We start from the raw sequence: 20,870 nt of genomic DNA on the forward strand, positions 1-20,870 counted from the left end.
ACATGTTAATTTCTGCTGTGAAGTCGGCCATTTTAACATGGGAGTCTATGGGAAATTACTCGCTTTTGGAGCCAACCCCCAGCTGTTGCAGCGTGAATTACAAGTTTTGACACTTCCGCATGGGCTTCCACTTTGAGCCCCGAAGGTTGCCGCTTGGTGAATACACACTGCATCACTGGTTGTTACATATGGGGCTAAATAGCTGGCTCAGAAGCAAGGTGACCTTGACTCTGAAATCCAGCCACAGGTTACCAGGGCTATGTGTAATGTGACGTAAGGAGGAGATCCAGGCGCAGGTAAGATTTACAGTCTTTAATAACAAAAATGAACAAAAATCTACCACTAGGGTGAAAAAATGGTGCAGTCCAGAGCCAGGGCGAGGATCAGCTAGGCGTTGTAGCTGGCGACGTGAGGAAACGTGAAGAACTGGCGCTGCACCCATGGAGGATCAGCGCTTAAGAACCCATCCAGAAGGAGGAGCTATTGAAGACAGGTGAGGGTAATCACAGCCACGGCTCCACCCAGCAGATCCAACACACCTGGAGAAGACAAACAAGAAACAGCAGGAGAACAGAAGGGACCAGAAAATCGACAAGGGGGCATGAGAGTTCCTCACCACACTATGAGCTAATCTTTTATGCAATTTTCCCCATTGTGGGACTAATAAAGGTTTCTTAATCTTAATTTTACTTCTAGGTGTTGAGCTGGAGACTGATATGTGTCTTGCTGACAGGTATTGTGTCATATGTGGTGCAGGTGGATGGGAGATCACGAGGTTCTCTCTTCACCACTACTCTTTTTGGGAGCTATGTTATGATGGGTTACAGTGTTTTTATTGCTACTAAGTGTCCAAGAATACAGCAGTATTAAACAGGCCTTTGGGTAGATATGAGAGCTCAATGGACATTGTGAGTGAGAGGTGTGACAGTGCTGTGTAGGGGATGTGGCTTCCATCTGTCATTGTTGATAATCCAATGACAATGTTGTGACACACTTTTAAACATGACTCTGACAAGTCTGTTTACATACAGGCTGATCGTGTAATATGCCAAGTGCTGAACTGGAGGACAATTAAATACTTATTAAAAAATGTGTTTGTTTTATTCTAGCACAACTTCCTCATTCAGTCAGACATCAGATAGCATTGAGGAAGGAAACTAGTTCATCATGGCTGTGAATATCCCAGGTGTGATTGTAATGGTGTTTCTCTACCTGTTGGTTTTAGGGACTGGTATCTGGGCTTCTTTCAAGTCCAAAATGGAAAAGAAGAGAAGTGCAGCCACTGGAGTGGACATGGCCCTGCTGGGAAATCGACACATTAGCTGGGTGGTGGGGATCTTCACAATGACAGGTGAGATATGAATACAATTGTCACGCCCTTAAGAGGTCAATGTGTACTATTGTTAAGAGCAGAAACATGTGGACAGGAGCGTACGATTTTAGAGTTATTAACAATAATTCATACATGAAATACAGGTTTGTGGTAGGTAGAGTAGGCAATCATCAGAGAAGAAAACAAAGGAGCAAGAAAATAAAAAAGCCTTCTATCAGTTTGTACATTTAATGGCCAGCTATCTGTTCTTCCATCTTATAGCTACGTGGGTTGGAGGAGGCTTCATTGTTGGTACAGCAGAGATGATATATACACCTTCTATGGGGCTGATTTGTGCAGCCACATTGATGGCAGGATACAGTTTGGCTTTCATTGTTGGTAAGTGTTTAAAATCATATTATATACTATACATACTAATGATATACAGTACATACTAACAAAAATAACCACACAAAAATGCTTTTAATTTGGGCTTCCAGATTGTGTTGGTCAATCTGATTATTGTTAAACTTGTAATGTTTTGTAAGTTCGTTTTTTCCCCCTGCCTGTTTCTACCCCTGAGGTTCTGTCTTCATTTACAACAAGGTGCCTTAGTGTTTGCCAAGCCAATGAGAGACAGAAAATGTGTGACAATGTTGGACCCTTTCCATGTCAAATATGGAGAAGTACTGACAGCTGGGATGAGCCTGCTTTCACTTGTTACTGATGTGGTCTGGGTACCAACAACGCTAATCGGACTAGGTACAGTATATACACCACACTATGGCACATCCCCTTGCCTTATTTACCTTAACCAGTTATCTTTACCTACATACTGTGTTTATCCTATTATTTTCCAGTACATTTAAGTGTAACTAAAATATAGTAACTATGACTTCCTATAATACTGTTGATATGCACACTGGTTTACAGGAGGGACTATGAGTGTAGTCTTGGATCTGCCATTCAGTGTGTGCACCTGGATCTCTACTGTTGTTGCCATTATCTACACACTCATGGGAGGCCTTTATTCTGTGGCCTACACCGATGTTATACAGCTTATCCTCATATTCTCCAGCTTGGTGAGCTCACTTATTTTCATGTTTCAAAAAACAAACAAACAAAAAAAGCTTAGGTGTAGAGCCCTGAGGCAAACAGTTAAGCCGTCTAGGCAGGCACATGTAGCTAGCTTCAATTCAATTTATATAGTGCATTTTACAATCACAATTGGCTCTTAAGGGAAGGGTAGGAGATTTTGAAAACTCAGTGAGAGTCAGCCAGATTTTGAAGGTAAACACACGCCCCTTTCTCTTGGAGCTCACCCCGAAGTCCACGCCTCCCAACCAGTCTGTGACTTCAGCCATCATGCACGTACCTCTCTGGTGTACAGCGCAGGAAGAGAGTGACAACCAGCCAATACTCCGCGCAGGGTCCACCCGGAGGATTGGCTGATGTTTTTAGTGTTTTATAGCTTCCACAGATGATTCATATTCTTCGTTTTAAAGTGAAACTGCCGAACTAATGGGTTGCTATCGGATTGTAAAGAGAAGTTACACTAATTTAACAAAAAGTGCATCAGAATAAAATCTAACCCTACCTTTAGGGGAGAACCTTGCTGCTGACAGTCGGCCGGGTAGATGAGAAGAAGAAGAGGTAGACAGAACAGAGAGGATGACGGAGAGAGAGAGAGAGAGAGAGAGAGGAACAAACATGCACAAACATCAAACATGACAGGTTGTTGATGTTGTCAGCAAGATGAAACAGGGATTATATTATAGTGGATGCATATATATATATATATATATATATATATATATATATATATATATATATATAGTCAGTTAATAAATTGTAACAGTAATTCAAATGTTCCCTAAAGGGAGCATGTAGAGGGTAAACAGGATCGGCCCGAGCACTGAACCCTGTGGAACACCGTGATTAACCATTGTACCCTTGTAGTGTCAAAGGCAGCACTAAGATCCAGTAGAACAAGTACAGAGACAAGACCACGGTCTGGTGCTATGAGGAGGTCATTACTAACTTTTACCAGTGCTGTTTCTTGGGATTTTTCATTCTAGAAGTACATGACAAAAGAGTTAGTTTCCAAGACTTTCCAACTGGTGTAAGTACCTCACAGGATCAAAACCACTCAGGAACAGGTAGAACAGTAACAACGCAAACAAACAGGCATTACTAACAGCAAACACAGGAGTGAAAGAAGAGCAGTCAGAGACGTAATAGCCAAATCATAACCTTATGATGTTGGTTTACTCTGCAGTCTCTGTGTTCCTTTTGTCATGATGAATCCTTCCACTTCCAACATTGGTCAGACACTGATGAACAATACTTTACACTCTCCTTGGATTGGTAAACTGGAGCTGAAACGAACCTGGATAATTATTGATGACTTCTTATACTTGGTAAGATGAAGTAAAAATGTCTTCTACAAATAAATAAAAAATAAAATTATCTCTAGAACTTAAGTTGCACTGGCCTAGATTCAGAGCCAACTGTTTTACTTTGAAGACCCTGAGCAATCTAGCATGTCAGTGCTTCCACCAGAGAACCCTGTCAGCTTCTTCCTTGGGCACAGCCAGGCTCACATGCCTTGTTGCTGCCTTCATGATTCAAATGTTTGCCATACCTATTGTTCTGCTCGGGGCTGCTGTCTCATCCACAGGTAAGAATTGAATTAAATTTGGTCACACTTCATTTATTTCAGTCCTCAGGTTGTTCACCTTAACTTCTGTGACCACTTTTTGGTCTGTCTGCTTCTCCTGTGTCCACATTTCAGACTGGAACCAGACCTCCTATGGGTCTCCATCTTCATATGAACGAGGGGAAGCAGCTATGGTCCTGCCCATCGCCCTGCAGCACCTCACTCCTTTCTCTATTATTGGTATTGGAAGTGTGGCTGCTGCTGTGATGTCATCAGTTGATTCTGTTTTGCTGTCTGCAGCTTCAGTTTTCAGCACCAACATCTACAAGAACATCCTGAGGCCTCAGGTATGGATGTGTGTTTGTTGTCATAAACAGCAATGGAAGATGTTTGATGGAGAAACAAACCATGAAGTATCTGCTTTATTTTTCAGGCATCAGACAGAGAGATTCTTTGGGTGATCCGAGCTGCAGTGGTTGTAGTGGGCTTGATTGGTACATCACTCACCCACCTGACAAACAGCATTGCACTTTTGATATTGGTTGGTTCTGAATTGGCCTATGTTGTAATCTTCCCTCAACTTGTGTGCGTCCTTTTCTTCCAAATCTCCAATGGTTATGGAGCTGTTATCGGATGTGTTGTTGGAGTGATGTTGAGACTCCTCTGTGGACATGCAGGGCTGGGAATACCAGTTACCCTCCACTTCCCAGGATGCACTCTTGAGGATGGTGTGTACGTTCAGTATGCTCCAGTCAAGACCATCTGCATGTTGTGCACTCTTGGTAGCATCTTGTTTTTCTCCTATATTTCAAATGTGCTGTTTAACAAAAACCTGCTACCTGAGAGGTGGGATGTATTTAAAGTCAAAGCCCAGCACTCACCACAAACCTTTACAGTAGGTGGCGCCATAGAGAGCAAAGAGGAAGAGAAAATGTATAGAAACCAATCTGGTGGTGATGCATCACAGCCAATGATTAGCACAGCAATTTAGAATTCCTGTTTTTTCTGTTTTATACAGATCAGTCAATAAAATAAAATAAAACATCACTATAAGTGATGTAAGTGAAATGTAATAATAATAATAATAATAATACAATCAAAACATTTGTACTCCTTCTTTATTCTTTTTTTGTAAAACATAATTGTAGTGTTTTATATAGGCAAATACCACTTCAGACAAACTGGCTGAAGATGGATTTGTGTGAGTTTGTGAAGCCACAAATCTTGTGAGAGTCCAGCTGCTGCACAAGGTAACACCGGAGATGGGGGCCAGCTCTTGGCAGGTGACATATGTGGTCTTAGGGCACCGCCTTCTGTAGGGGGCGCTGCTGCATGTGGACAGTCTGCAACAACCGGTGGGATCAATTTTGTCTGGAGCGGTATCATGAAATATGCAGCTTAATCAGTTCTGTTTCCCCACCAAACAGAACTGATGAGCAGCAAAACATCTTCAAGAAAAGTCCAGACGCCTTGTTCGAATCATCTCTACAACAACAAAAGGTAATCCAGGGGAAGGACAGGAGGATGGAGGAACCTAGAAGGAACATGGAGGACACAACACCAGGAAAAACAGGCAGGCGATCTGACGAGAACAAAGGGAGCTAAGGACTTAAGTAGACAAGAGTGACAAGACACAGGTGAACACAATCAGGGCAGGATATCATAAAGGCAGGAAATAAAGAAAGTAAAACTTCACAAGGGACACAAGGGAACACAGATCTTCAAAATAAAAAAGGAAACACAAGACAACTCTATGAACACATGCGGAGATCAGGGCCAGACTGAAGGAAAAGAGTAATACGACAGTAAAAAAGGACACAGTGAAAGCATGGGGACACAGATCACAAAATTAACCTAGGAGTGAGGAAGAAAACTAATATAGGAGAACCACAAAGGCAAAAATAAACTGGCAAACAAGGAAAACAGAACACAAGAAAACGGAAACACAACAGGAGTCAACAGCTACAGTTTAAAGTAAGGTTTAAGCTGGTCAATACAAATGAATGAATTTCGCAAAACTGCCAGGTAATAGGGAGGAGAGCACCTTGACTAATTTGTATTATTGATTTTTAGGTTGGCTGTCCACAGTTCTCACCTGGATTGCCTGGCTGTCAGTCTGGTCGGAAGGTTCTGATTCATGTCCTGTGGCCCAGCCTGACCTGACACTGCTTGTCTGCTGTGTACCATGTGTGGGGCTCAGCTGCAGATGGACGATGGCCGGCACCTGAGGGACCCATCTGGTAATTGTGGCATTTTGCCGCTCTCAGTGAGAGATGACAGGCTACTCCAGGTGGTCAGGGATGAGATCCTGCCCTCAGGGGTCCCTGGTAGGAGCTTTGCTACCTGCACACAGCAGGCGAAGCACAAGGCCAGGCCAGATGGAGGGCCCTATTGCCCCAAAGACCACATAACCCACCAAGAAATGTTTGGGACTCACTATATGAGGACGACGATGCCCTATCAAGATCCCCAGAACTGATGCCCCATAGGGGAGAGCTTTCCACAGTGGAGTTGGACGAGGGCACTTGCATATTGCGGGCAACGCTCTGAATGGTCCTGGCAAAGATTGGGCAAAAAACTGGTTCCCTACCAGGTGGGCCCCCGGTGGCCCACCCGGGATGGTTTTTACAGAAGTCTGTCCATGTTAAGTTGTGACTAGTCATTAGTTAACATGGACTTGTTAACCTCATTGTCTAAATGTAAGCGACTGACAGAATCACAAAGATATATTGGGGTAAAACTGCATTTAGCACCTTTATAGGACTCTTGGACTCTTGTCCAAGTTATCATGGTTGCCTTTGAGTGCTCTTCACAATACCAGTGTCGTATATTTTGGGGGTTATTTAAAAAAATTATATTGATAGTTTATTTTATTTAATTTAGTAAATTTAGGATTTAGTGTCACTAGGGGGCTCCTTTAGGTAAGCAGATTTATGGAGCAGGTTAATGGACTAGAATGCACCTGGGTGTGCCTATGGTTTTTCACCAGTGCAGGAGATGCAAGTAGCAGACACATCTCAACATCAACTGTTCAGTGGAGACTGTGTGAATCTGACCTTCATGATCCAACTCTGCTAGGTGAGATATATAATAAATTCTGTGAAGGAATCTTACCTAAGGAAGCCAGGGCCATCAATGAACCATTCCAAAAGCTGACTAATATTAAGTAGGCATCTTACATTGTTTGAAGAATGCCTTCCACATATAAAACCAGTCAGGTCATTAAAATGATGGGGAAACCTTTGGTCTGATCAGTCCAAATGTGAGACTTTTGGTTCCGCCATGTCCTTTCTGAAGAAGAAAAAGTGAACCGAGAAGGAGGAGGTGTGATGTTGTGGGGGTCCTTTGGATTGATTTAATAATCAAAATGTATTTATTGACTGCTCTGTATACAAGAGAAAGTAAAACAGAAAAGAATGCACAGGAATTCTAAATTGCTGTGCTAATCATTGGCTGTGATGCATCAGAATGAGATGTGTTTCTATCCATTTTCTCTTCCTTGTTGCTCCCTGTGGCGCCACCTACTGCTGTGAATGTTTGTGGTGAGCACTGGACTTTCACTTTGAACACATCCCACCTCTCAGGTAGCAGGTTTTTGTTAAAGAGCACATTTGACAAGTAGGAGAAAAACAAGATGCTACCAAGAGCACAGAGAATGCAGATGGTCTTGACTGGAGCATACTGGACGTACACACCATCCTCAAGAGTGCATCCTGGGAAGTGGAGGGTAACTGGTATTCCCAGCCCTGCATGTCCACAGAGGAGTCTCAACATCACTCCAACAACACATCCGATAACAGCTCCATAACCATTGGAGATTTTGAAAAACAGGATACATACGAGTTGAGGAACAATTACAAAACAAACCAATTCAATACTAAGCAACAAGAAAAACACAATGCTGTTTGTCAGGTGGGTGAGTGATGTACCAACCAAGCCCACTACAACCACTGCAGCTCGGATCACCCAAAGAACCTCTCTGTCTGATGCCTGAAAAATAAAGCAGATACTTCATGGTTTGTTTCTCCATCAAACATCTTCCATTGCTGTTTATGACAACAAACACACATCCATACCTGAGGCCTCAGGATGCTCTTGTAGATGTTGGTGCTGAAAACTGAAGCTGAAATGTGGACACAGGAGAAGCAGACAGACCAAAAAGTGGTCACAGAAGTTAAGGTGAACAACCTGAGGACTGAAATAAATGAAGTGTGACCAAATTCAATTCAATTCTTACCTGTGGATGAGACAGCAGCCCCGAGCAGAACAATAGGTATGGCAAACATTAGAATCATGAAGGCAGCAACAAGGCATGTGAGCTTGGCTGTGCCCAAGGAATAAGCTAACAGGGTTCTCTGGTGGAAGCACTGATATCCAAGATAGCCTATTGTCTTCGAAGTAAAACAGTTATGCATTGAATAAGGCATACACAGAGCCTGTATATGAGAATGGAATGTGTGATAGAGTCCATATCTATGCTTTGTCTTACAGAGTATAAGAAGTCATCCATCATTATCCAGGTTCGTTTCAGCTCCAGTTTACCAATCCAAGGAGAGTGTAAAGTATTGTTCATCAGTGTCTGACCAATGCTCAAAGTGGAAGGATTCATCATGACAAAAGGAACACAGAGACACTGCAGAGACACAATGTACATTATAAACACACACAATGTTGCAGATATCCTCAAAACAAAATTGCCTATACTTCACTGCTCAAAAAATAAAGGGAACACTTCAACAACACAATGTAACTCCAAGTCAGTCACTCTTCTGTGGTATCAGCCTGTCCAGTTATGATCAACACTGATTGTGAATCAGTTTCAGCTGCTGTTGTGCAAATGGAACAGACAACAGGTGGAAATGAGACGTCATTTCCCTATAATGGAGAGGTTCTGCAGGTGCTGACTTTTATGTCCCCAGTTGTCTAGGGGAAAATGGGACATGGACATTAACCAGTCTGGAGACACAGTCAGACTGGTAAAGTGTTTCTTTACTTGTTGAATTGTTTTAACAATGTTTTGACAATAGTACAAAAAATAGAAACAAGAAACTAGAGAAGTAAAAAAGGAACAGGAACCCTGCCAAAAGTTGTTATACACAAAACAAAATAAAACTCACAATACTCCTGTAAAACAAAAGAACACGCTATTACAGCAAAAGGAGTACGGTCATTCAAAATAACCTGACTAACAACTAGCTGGCCAAACGAAAATGTTTCAGTGTTTCTTAGGGATGAACTTAACTCAAACTCTAGTACACTCGTACTCACCATTTCTAATAAATAATTTCAATTCACAATCACAAGGAAAGTTGCCAAATAAAAGTAGCTGGCGCTGCCCTTATCAACCTGCTGCCAGGGACACGATGCAGCCATTGGCTGGAAGGGGACCCAAGCACGCAGCTGCTGGTCCTTGATTGGCCAATCACCGCTGGTCTCTGGTACAGCTAGCTTTACCTGCCAAATGAGTATTCAATCACACACACTACACGCATACACTCTCTGCACAGGTCAGTACCACTGCCTGGTGAAAACAACATTCAGTCACAATCACAACACACTCTACACACTCTACACAGCCCAGGGGCCGTAACATTAACCACAGACATTTCTCTGTTCTCGTCCTTTCTGCCTGATGTTTTTCTGACTTTTGCATTTTGTTGGATCAGCCTGTAATGTGATTTTCCACTTTCATTTTAAGTATGGGTCCAAATCCAGACCTCCATGGGTTAATAATTTTGATTTACATTGATCATTTTTATGTTATTTTGTCCTCAACGTATTCCACTATGTAATGAATGAAGATTTTCAACTGGAATGTTTAATTCAATGAGATCTAGGAGGTGTTATTTTAGTGTTCCCTTTATTTTTGGAGCAGTGTATATAAACACTACTACTAAGATAACACACTCACCAAGCTGAAGAATATGAGGATAAGCTGTATAACATCTGTGTAGGTGACAGAATAAAGGCCTCCCATCAGTGTGTAGGTAATGGCAACAGCAGCAGAGATCCAGATACAGACATTGAAGGGCACACCCAAGATTACAGTCATGGTTCCTCCTGTCAGTTTGTATGTTCATTGTATAAAGTTATTTTCAATATAAACTGTATACAGTTGGAGACAAAATCATTAGACCCCCTATGAAAATGTTATTCTTCATGAACTTTCAGAGTATTTCCCCTGAGAAAGTCTAAATGACTTTTATTTCTACAGTGACAGATTTTTTCACACAAATATTAGTATTAGTATCCCCCTTAAGAAGGTTCCTCTGTGTTTAGTTATAGTACAAATCACTGTTTTAATGATACATGTAGTCTAGGTTTTAACTGAGGCACCCTGTAACCCGAGTGCTATGCATAATGATAATAAAGATTCTTGATTCTTGATTGATTCATGTTTCGGTGGTTTCCTTTTTTAATTTTGAAAGTCTGGTTTCCTCATGTATCTGTGTGTGTTTTACTTCCTCCTATGTTTCCTGTCACTGATTGTGTGCTCTGCCCTAATGTGTTTCCCCTGTGTCTTGTTATCCTTCATATATTTTAGTCTATTGTTCCATTTGTCTTTGTCAGTTTGTGCTGTTTTGTTCTGGTTTCTCGGCCTCATGTCTTTTCTAGCCTGTACTCCTGCACTGTCTGTGTTTCCAGTGTTTGGTTTGTTTTTGTTCTTATTTTGTTAGTACACTGCTCAAAAAATAAAGGGAACACTTCAACAACACAATGTAACAATGGGTTACATTGTAACCTTGGTTCTCTGAGTGGAGAGACTATCTCTCCACCCTACATATTCCATATGTACGGGGACTGATCCCCATGGGAGCAGTATGACGTGGATACTCTTTAAGACACACCACTTGTGGTGGCCACGCAATGATTGGCACCGTGGCTATATAAGCACCACGCATGCGCGGCCTCCTCGGTTAACCTTGATTGGAACGCGTTTCCGAGTGGCCTGGAGCTGGAGAGATAGTCTCTCCACCCTACATATTCCATATGTACGGGGACTCTGTAAGACACACCACGAGGAAACCAAGCAGACAGCGCTGCAACGGCTGAGGGTGCAACGGCTGAGGGTGCGACGTCCCTGCCACCTGAATAAACACTCATGTGGTCAACAGAGAAATATTTATATACACACACACACCCATCCCTTGTCCAGTGCCCGAGGGCCTTCGGACTTGGCTGGCCTGCAAGACGCTAAGTAAAGGGTGGAAGGCCATCCCAGCCTGCCCTCCTTAGCAGCAGGCAAAAAGCAGTGGAAAAAAAGTGCCTCATGAGTCTGACCACCATCTGGGTGTCGGAACGTCATGGGAAACCTGGCAACGTATGAGGCGAGACTGCAAGACCAATTCGGGCAGCATAGCCACAATAACCACCAGGGGGAGGGAGATCAACTCCACCATATCCGAAAAAACGACACTCCGGCCAGGGTCCTAATGGGGAGCCATGGACTGGGAGGCAGGGTAAATTGAGACCTGTTCTTTTCTACATCCTGCTGTGCCGTGCCCAGTACACATTTGGCAAACATTGTGCGGGCTGCTACATTTATGCAGAAGAACCTGATAAACGTAGATCCTCCTCACAAATGTCTGACAAGGAGGCACCTCGCCATAAAGCCCATGAGGTCCCATGGAATGTGCCCACACCTCTGCAGGGGGTGACCTACACGCCCTCCTGTATGCCTCTTGGATCACCTCCTCAATCCAATGCGAAAGCATCTGCCTGGTGACCGGGCGGCCAAGGCAGGTAGGCCTGTAGCAGACGAACAGCAGGTCAGTTGTTCTTTGGGCATGTGTGCAGGCAACGTATACTGTTAAGAGTCCTAACAGGACATAGCAGTGACGACCCCACTTTACGTGCCCCACCATTGCCATCCTGAGGAGGGTGGAAGGGGTACGGCTGAATGGACCCCGGTAGGGTCTTTGGGTGGAATGCAAGATGCGGGTGCAGTACCACTCCTGCATCCCATGGCAGGAACTGGCATGCAGAGAAAGCATGCAGTTGCCCCACCCTCTCAGCTGATTCTATGAATTCAGCACAACTGTTTCCAGGGGCTCAATGGCTCATTATGCAACGCCGCCAACACCACCTCCAAGTCCCCTGGAGGAACCGTTGGCCCCCTCTGTAGGGGTGTAATCCCTCTGACAAACTGGCAATAAGGTGGCAACCTTCACCAGCCGAAAGAGGTAACCCCCAGCGCTTAAACCACGCACCGTGGTAATACGCTGGGTGCGGCACGTTTCTCTGCCGTAAGAAGACCAGCTGGGTGGCCGAGCACCTAGGGAGGCAACCCCATGGCCAGGAACTGAGCCCTCTCAGGGGCCAGGCACAATGTGCAAGCCCCAGGGCAAAGGGGTGGAACAGAGTCCCCTGGGCCCGGGACAGGAGATCCCGTCTGGCTGGCAGTTCCCAGGGCTGCCCACAAAGGAGGGAAGCGTTCGCTGGGAACCAGGTCATCTGAGGCCAATTCGAGGCCACCAAGATGAGACTCACCTTCTCCACCTGAACTCTATGAAGAGTGGGTGCAGAAGGGTAGAAGGCCGTGGCCACTACCCCGTCTGTGCATGAGGGGAGGTTGTCCATCCCCAGGAGAGAACAGGGAACAGTCTGCTGTCTCCTGGAGGCAATACAGCACCTGGTATTCCCAGGCGGTCTCCCATCCCAGTACTAACCAGGCCCGACTCTGCTTAGCTTCCGAGATCAGAGGAGATTGGGCGGTTCTAGAGTAGTATGGCCGTGAGCTCTTTCTCACCAGCACATGGCAGTTCGGAAGACCCGGCAGGAAATGCCGGAGGGCCAGGTAGCTGCCTTCAGTCGCAGCCGGCCAATGTGCAGCCTAAGCCAGGGGCCATACATCGGCCAGAAATACCAGCCTGCCAGGGAGGCATCCGACGACACTGTGTGCACTGTGGCTGCCATCAAAACCCAGGAGGCGAAGGCACAACTGCCAGGTCAGCGAAACTGCGACAGGCAATTACCTAATGGTGGCCTTCTCCCAGGCATCAGGGCTTCTCCAGAGAATTCCTGCCCTGGCATCCAACCACATGCCCAGGAATTCTGTGGACTGGGAGGGCTGCAGCCTGCTCTTTCTATTGTTGAGGCGCAGACCCAGGTGCTGCAAGTGCTGCAGAAGACGAGCCCTCTGAAGGTCGCACTGGCTCTCCTTTCTCTTCCTTTCGGAGTTAGCACATACAAGCTCATCATCCAGACACCCAAGTATGTAAACCACACCCCGTGGTAATACGGCGGGTGTGACACTGCTGTAAGACCAGCTGGGTGGCTAAGCACCCAGTGCATCAGCTGCAGCAACACACCAGATGACAGCCGACCCTTACCCAACTGGGAGCCGCCTAGCACGTGAACTGCGCTCCGCAGCAATATGCTAGGAACCACTAAAATACAGCTGAAGCAGCCCCGGTGCATAGGCCATACACGATGCACCAGGTAGGCCACAGCTGCAGATTCAATAGCCATGTCCGGGGCAAGCCCCAGGGAGTGTCGCCGAGTGTGTTAGCTCACCACCGCAAGCAATACACCGGAACAGGAGTGGAAATGCCAAACGGTAGGGCACAGAACTCGAAGGTCCTGCCATTGAGGGTGAACCTGCCCGAAAACAAGCATCTTCCAGGCCGAGCGTGGCAAACCAGTCGCCTTGGAGGACAGCCTGTCAACATTCTGCACCTCAAAGATCTCCCATCCTTCTTGTGGATGAGAAGTACTTGGAGTAGAACCCAGTTCGCCGATCGCACTGCGCTACTTCTCTTCCTTTTTCCTAGAGAGAAGTGATTACTGCTGCCAGAATCTCCCTGAGCTGAGGGCCCGCTATCACTGGAATCATGACTGACCTCCTCAGCAGGGGGCGGCTTTTCCGTAAAAACTGCAGGCGAAGCCCTGAGTCATGGTGAAAACGATCCAGGGGTCCACCCCATGCATCTCCCACAAGTGGGGATGCACATGGGGGGCCAAGGCGGGGTTGGGCTCCATAGAACGTCAAGGCCGAGGAGAGGGTTTGGGGCCTCCAGGGCCTGGCCCTGCTGCGACAGCTGGCATCCAGACACACTCTGAGGTCACCCGGAGCTACCAGGGCTGCGATGACCTCATTGGTGGAGCTACTGGGCTCCGCTGTCTGTGGCTCTGCCGGAGCATGCCTGACGTCTCCCGAGCACATCGACGGGCCTCCTGGGCCTGATGCAACATCTCAGTTGCACCTGGCTCCACAGAGCTGATGGCACTACAGGCCGCCTAAGCCGACAGGCCTGATCCTCCACATCAGTGGCGACCGGGACAGCCAAAGATGGTGCCTCATCACCCAGAGGGAGGCATGGTCCTGTCTATGGCCGCTGCCTGCTCCTTCATCAGCCTACCAGTAATGTTGTGCAACCGCGTCAGTGCTCAAACTGCTTAGCAAGCTGACACTGGCACAAGGCTGAAAGGCCCCTCTATAGGCCAGCTGTCCATGGAGAGCCATGGCTGTCCATGGACACTATACTGTCAGAGGCACCATTTACACCCCCAACACTTCTGAGGTAAGTGTGGCACTATTCACACTCCATCCTCTATACCCAAGCACACGTGGAGCGGCAGAAGAACAAGGAAGTACGCCCGGTGCGTCCTCTGACGAGTCGGATTTCGCGTGAGACAATAGCTGCAGGAGCCACCCGGCAGAGCCGAGGCCACAGCAGCCACTCTACCGCAGCCAACGTAAAGGGAACAACGCAGCAATCCTGAGAGGAGCCCGCAGACCAGCTCTCTTGCCTACCCTTGCCGCTGGTTTCTTTAAATCTGATATGAACCATGTCCTGACTGCTTGATGCCGTGGAAATCAAAGAATCGAGGAGGCCATGCATGCGTGGTGCTTATATAGCCACGGTGCCAATCATTGCGTGGCCACCACAGGTGGTGTGTCTTAAAGAGTATCCACGTCATACTGCTCCCGTGGGGATCAGTCCCCGTACATATGGAATATGTAGGGTGGAGAGATAGTCTCAACACAAAAGAGAACTCCAAGTCAGTCACTCTTCTGTGGTATCAGCCTGTCCAGTTAGGATCATCACTGATTGTGAATCAGTTTCAGCTGCTGTTGTGCAAATGGAACAGACAACAGGAAATGACAAGACAGCCCTATAAAGGAAAGGTTCTGCAGGTGCTGATCACAGACCATTTCTCTGCTCTCATCCTTTCTGCCTGATGTTTGCGCACTTTTGCATTTTGTCAGTCCTCTCACCCCTAGAGGTAGCGTGAGGCGGTGTCTACAACCCACACAAGCTGCTCAGGTAGTGCAGCTCATCCAGGATGGAGCATCAATGAGAGCTGTGGCAAGAAGGTTTGCTGTGTCTGTCAGCACAGTGTCCAGAGCATGGAGGAGATACCAGGAGACAGGCCAGTACACCAGGAGACGTGGAGGGGGCTGTAGGAGGGCAACAACCCGGCAGCAGGACCGCTACCTCCTCCTGTTCCTCCTGTGCAAGGAGAAGCAGGAGGAGCACTGCCAGAGCCCTGCAACATGACCTGCAGCAGCCACTAATATGCATGTTTCTGCTCAAACTTTCAGAAACAGACTCCATGAGGGTGGTATGAGGGCCCGATGTCCACAAGTGGGGCTTGTTCTTACAGCCCAACACTGTGCAGGGTTTTTGGCATTTTTCAGAGAACACCAAGATTAACAGATTCGACATTGGCGCCCTGTGCTCTTCACTGATGAGAGCAGGTTCACACTGAGCATGTGACAGACGTGACAGAGTCTGGAGACGCCATGGAATACATTCTCCCTTCTCATTAGCAGTGGCGGTTCTACATTGAATTACTCCCCGGGCGAGACCCCCCCCCCCCCCCCCCCCCCCCCCCCTGTTGGGTGCCCCCCCCCCAAAAAAAAATAAAAATAAAAAAATACATACACATACATAAATATAATTCTTTGTTAGCAATGATAGTGGTTTCAGATTTCAGTAAGCAGCATAAAAAGTTGTAATGTGTACACAACTTGGGATTTTGAAACCTGTGTAATGGTCCAGGCTGTGGGCATCGAGTGAAGAGAGGCTGAATGTTTGATAAATATGGATGAAAAATAATCATTCCCACTTTTTACCCTATATTTGTCATGAGCCTGGGTTTGACCCTTATCATGTTATTATATTGTTTATCTTGTTATTTAGTTTTCAGTGTTTCTCCTCCTTCTCTGCTCCTCCTCAGTCCTTCCCTCTCTCCTTCTGTTCCTCCCTCCTCTTTCTCTGCTCCTCCTCAGTCCTTCCCTCTCTCCTTCTGTTCCTCTGCCCTGATTATTAGCTCCTCCCTGATTGTGTTCACCTGTGTCTTACCCTCCTTATTTAATCCTTGTGTTTTCCTTTTTCTTGGTCGGATCATTGGCTGTGTCTCATTTCAGGGTCTGCATCCTTCGGAGTGCGCATTTTAAGGCCGCTTACGTCACAAAGCTGCGCGAAGGCTGTCCCAATTCGCCAAAAGTCGAAGGGTCCTTCAAATGCGTCCTCCAAATGCGTCCTCCTTTTGCCTGAATTTGGAGGACGCATCGCTACCATCCTTCGTGGCCTTAAATATCCCACAATGCTTTGCGGACCTACTTTTTGTCCAATAGTACGATGACGGACCAAGCGAGCGGCAGCGGCAGCGGCAGGAGTGCCGAATTCACATTTAAATGTAAGTAAAGAGCAGTAGTTCGAGAGTTTTAAAATGCTAGTAGTGACAGTGGCATTAAAAAAATGAGTTTTATATTTACAAACATGACGTCCTGTTGATACGAGGCGCTGTAAACTAAACGCTTTGATTGAATGTTTCTGGACTGTTTACTATAGTATAAAGTATAGTTCACGTGAGGAGCAATATTATCGTTATTATATCAAACGGTCATTCTGCCTGTTGGCATTTTGTTGAAGGAGGAGCAGAGAGAAACAGAAGAAACCTGACAACTGATAACGGAGGAGATGAGGCTGGAGAGAGAGGGAGGGAGAGGGAGGGAGAGGGAGAGAGAGAGGAGAGAGAGAGATAGAGAGAGAGAGAGAGAGGGGGGGGGGAGGGAGAGAGAGAGAGAGAGAGAGAGAGGAGAGAAAGAACGGACAGACCTCAGCTCATTGAGAGGATGGTGGACAGCAGTGATTTTATGTTCTGTGTTATTTAAATGTTACTTATTAAATTAAAGGATGATATTAAATCGTTCTTGTCTCTGTGTTCTTAAACTCTTCTAACCTTGTTACATTATGTGTTTCATCACCTATTTATAATTTAAGTAAACTTTTGAACAACCTCTCAGTGACCACAGTAAATCATTTATTGTGTGTGTGTTGTGTTATGTACAATATTTACAAAGACACAGTTTGAACATTTCTAACTATTTACCAGTGGGCATTATGAAAATGTACAGTTTATTATTTATAAAAATCAGCAGAAAATACTATTCACAAAGAACATATATATAAATGTTTGGCTGAGCAGGAGTCCTTGGTGCTGCTGGACTGGATGATGCCACGATGAAGACCTTGGAGTCCTCTGGCTGTGAGTGGGACATCATCTGGGGGAGGGGGGTGTCTGTCTCCTCTGTCCACCACATCGTCCATCAGGGTTTGCAGAGCTGACGATCGGCGGCTGCAATGTTACTAAAGATGTTTTTAAAAAGGGCAAAAATAAAAATAATAACTTCAACAGAGCGGCTTCCAACGCAGCTTAAAATATGAAAAGCTATAAAATATGTATCCTCACCCTCCAAAGGTGATGATGGTCAGTACACCTCCTCCAGGACAGACAGCTGGTCCTGCAGGGAGCCCCACTCTCCTCCACCCAGCAGTAATTCTCTGGTGCAGTGACAGACCTGATGCTTAATGACACATTAAAGCAGTGGTTTCAGGGTTATTTGCAGGGTTCTTACACATTTAGCTATTTAAAGTATTAAAATTACAAACAGACCCTGTATCAAGTCTTACGATTGAATCAAATATAAATTACATTTAATCATATTTGTCTATCTACTGGTTATATATCTAGCGTTTGCTCAGTAACCGGTATATTAATTATGATCAATAATATGGTTAAACAGCAGCTTACCGTCACCTCCCCACTGCGCTCTCCCAGCCTGAAGAAAATGAGCCGTCACCGGTTTTGCTGCCGCTGGAGCCGCCTCTCCCCTTCCTCCAACAACAAATAAATATATTAAAATATTCCAAATGTCTAAATCCACACTGTTGTCCCGTTTGTTGTGTGTCCGTGTTGTGTCGCTGTCGCTGCTTTTGTTTTTCCCGGGGCAAAATTTATGACGTCGCGCCACAATCAGGAAGTGCTTTGAAGGCCAGACCGTCCCATTTACCAACGGTGGAGGATCCTCCGGAGGATCCTCAGGAGGACGCGGCCTCCTGAGACCGCGTAGGCTGCGTCCTCCGAAGGATGCAGACCCTGAAATGAGACACAGCCTTCGTGTTTGTCGTCCCCGTGTGCTGTACTCCGTTGTTCCTCCATGCTCCGCTGGTTTACCCTTCATCTCCTGGTTAGTTTTGATTTATTTTGTACAGTTTAAGCTTGAAATAAAGCTCCCCTTTTGTTCTACTTTGATTTTTGTCTGCGTTTGGGTCCTTATAAACACATCACATGACAGTATTTAACTCATAAAACCAGCTGACAGTGAGCAGTCTTCTTTAGTTTACCGTTAATCTGCCTGTCTTGTTAGCTAATCGACGAGCACGAGCTCAGCATCATGGATGGATGTTATAAAACACAGCGCGCAGCATCATACTCTCAGTCCAGCATCAGACTCTCAGTCCAGCATCAGACTCTCAGTCCAGCATCAGACTCTCAGTCCAGCATCAGACTCAGTCCAGCATCAGACTCAGTCCAGCATCAGACTACAGTCCTCTGTCTGTCCGGTTTGGCCCCAAAACTTCTGTGTTGTTTAATGATCTTAACGGTAAGACCTCTCACTCCTTCGGATCATTCACGCTGCTAAACACAAACACGCAGTGACGCACGCTATCAAGACAGAGTGAGACCTCCCTCCTTCACTCCCTGTTCGTTCCGTTTGGAGACCCAGAGGTGAGAATGTGTTACATAATTTATTTTTTAGCAGTGTACTACATTAGGTCCATGTACCTTTTTGCTTTTTGTTAGTTTGACTTGTGATTTTTGACCTTTTGACAAACACCGAAAGAGACCAAAGATGAATGAACTAGGAGGTATCAGGAGACGTGCCTGAAACTTTTGAAGACTACCCTAAGCAACATCTGAAGGATGCACAATTGAGAATTATAATTTCAACCTTTAGGTTTCAAAAAATAATAATGAATTTAAATCTAACCTTTACCTAAATGCACCTAAATGCACCACTGAGTGCCACAGAAGGTCCTTCCTTCCTGTGGCCATCAAACTGTACAACACCTCCCTCTGAGATCAGATCTAACACACGGTCTCATATCCATATTGGATTTATTTAGACAAGATTTTACTGCACACGGTATAAGTTGTATTATATATGACTTCAGTCTTCACTTGCCAGGATTTGACTTGAATGTTTATTAATGTTTAGAATTTATTAGGTTTTATTTTTTTTTTTTTACGCTTACTACTTTACCTTATTTATATTTCTAACCTTTTTTTTTTAGTATACATGGAGCACATGGAATGAAAGCAATTTCCCCCTGGGATCAATAAAGTATTTCTGATTCTGATTCTGATTTGTACAAGTTAAAATGATGTTGCCTTAAATGATGAAGATTAGTACTTTTCCATATTTGTAGTGAAAAGGGTCCAACATTGTCACACATTTTCTGTCTCTCATTGGCTTGGCTAACAGTAAACCACCTTGATGTAAAGAACATCACAGTTAGGTACACTTCTCAAACACCACTTTAATATTTATCTCCTATTACAATGCTGAACTTTTTGTATTGTAGAGTATGTGTACAGTTGTACTCAACTCTAAATTTGTTTTGTTAAATATGCAGAGATACAGTTTTCTGTTAGACATACTTACCAGTAATTACAGATGTGCTGATTCCTGATATAAATATGGCCACCCAGGTCAGTCCCATATTCGGTGTATAAATCGTCTCAGTTCCACCAACAATGAAGCCTCCTCCCACCCATGTAGCTATGAAAAGGTTTAACACACAACTAGTCATTAAATGGACAAACAGCAGAGGTCAAAAGATGAGGTGAAAATCCATCAACACTTTTCTTTTACAGATGATGAAGAAATATTATAGTACTAGTACGAGTATATACTTTGTCAAGTATTTTAGACTATAATGGTTGGGAAGAGGTGTATAATTTTTAGAATATCTGGGTCAAGAGGGGTTTTAAAGGTCGGGTAGGAGATTTTAATCTGATGCACTATTTGTTAAATTAGTGTCAGACAACAGTAACTTACACTTGATGGTTATTGATGGTTGAGGTCTATGGTTAAGTAGCAGCCCAGAAAAATCAGGAATAGAAGGCGTTTCTAAAGCTGGTGCTAACACACACAGGAGCGTGTGTTGGATTTTTTTGTTCAGTTTAAACAGGCTTTACTGTCTTCAAAATCAGGTATGAGAAGCTTCATCTTTTTACCTGCTGCTCTCACCTGTCATTGTGAAGATCCCCACCACCCAGCTGATATGTCGATTTCCCAGCAGGGCCATGTCCACTCCAGTGGCTGCACTTTTCCTCTGTTCACTTCTGGACTTGAAAGAAGCCCAGATACCAGTCCCTAAAACCAACAGGTAGAAAAACACCATTGCAATCACACCTGGGATATTCACAGCCATGATGAACTAGTTTCCTTCCTCAGTGCTGTCTGATGTCTGACTGACTGGCAGAGTAAAACAGAAAAACATTAACTAAAATTTGAAACTTAATTTCTAAATAAATATTTAATTGCCCTCCAGTTCAGTATCTGGCATATTACACCATCAGCCTGTAAACAGACTTACA

The 20,870-nt window shown here is 45.1% G+C and overlaps 1 protein-coding gene and 2 pseudogenes across 1 annotated transcript; 1 reads left to right on the forward strand and 2 right to left on the reverse strand.

The window, feature by feature from the left end:
* Positions 1-1,167: 1,167 nt before the first annotated feature.
* On the forward strand, positions 1,168-4,962 carry LOC114447603 (high-affinity choline transporter 1-like). The gene is made up of 9 exons (XM_028423994.1): positions 1,168-1,351; positions 1,595-1,711; positions 1,919-2,074; positions 2,246-2,394; positions 3,391-3,407; positions 3,591-3,732; positions 3,839-3,992; positions 4,107-4,318; positions 4,405-4,962. Exons 1-9 carry the CDS (start codon positions 1,168-1,170, stop codon positions 4,960-4,962), a joined length of 1,689 nt encoding a protein of 562 aa, XP_028279795.1.
* Positions 4,963-6,167: 1,205 nt separating this feature from the next.
* LOC114447605 (high-affinity choline transporter 1-like) lies at positions 6,168-20,704 on the reverse strand (annotated as a pseudogene).
* On the reverse strand, positions 12,592-12,710 carry LOC114447840 (uncharacterized; annotated as a pseudogene).
* Positions 20,705-20,870: the final 166 nt, after the last annotated feature.

This window comes from Parambassis ranga, chromosome 15 (assembly GCF_900634625.1).
Source record: "Parambassis ranga chromosome 15, fParRan2.1, whole genome shotgun sequence".
NCBI lineage: Eukaryota > Metazoa > Chordata > Actinopteri > Ambassidae > Parambassis > Parambassis ranga.

Coding starts and splice junctions, on each gene's coding strand:
- LOC114447603 (XM_028423994.1), top strand. CDS start 1,168: ATGGCTGTGAATATCCCAGGTGTGATTGTAATGGTGTTTCTCTACCTG. Junction 2,075..2,245: donor AACAACGCTAATCGGACTAG/GTACAGTATATA, acceptor ACTGGTTTACAG/GAGGGACTATGAGTGTAGTC. Junction 3,733..3,838: donor TTGATGACTTCTTATACTTG/GTAAGATGAAGT, acceptor TTTACTTTGAAG/ACCCTGAGCAATCTAGCATG.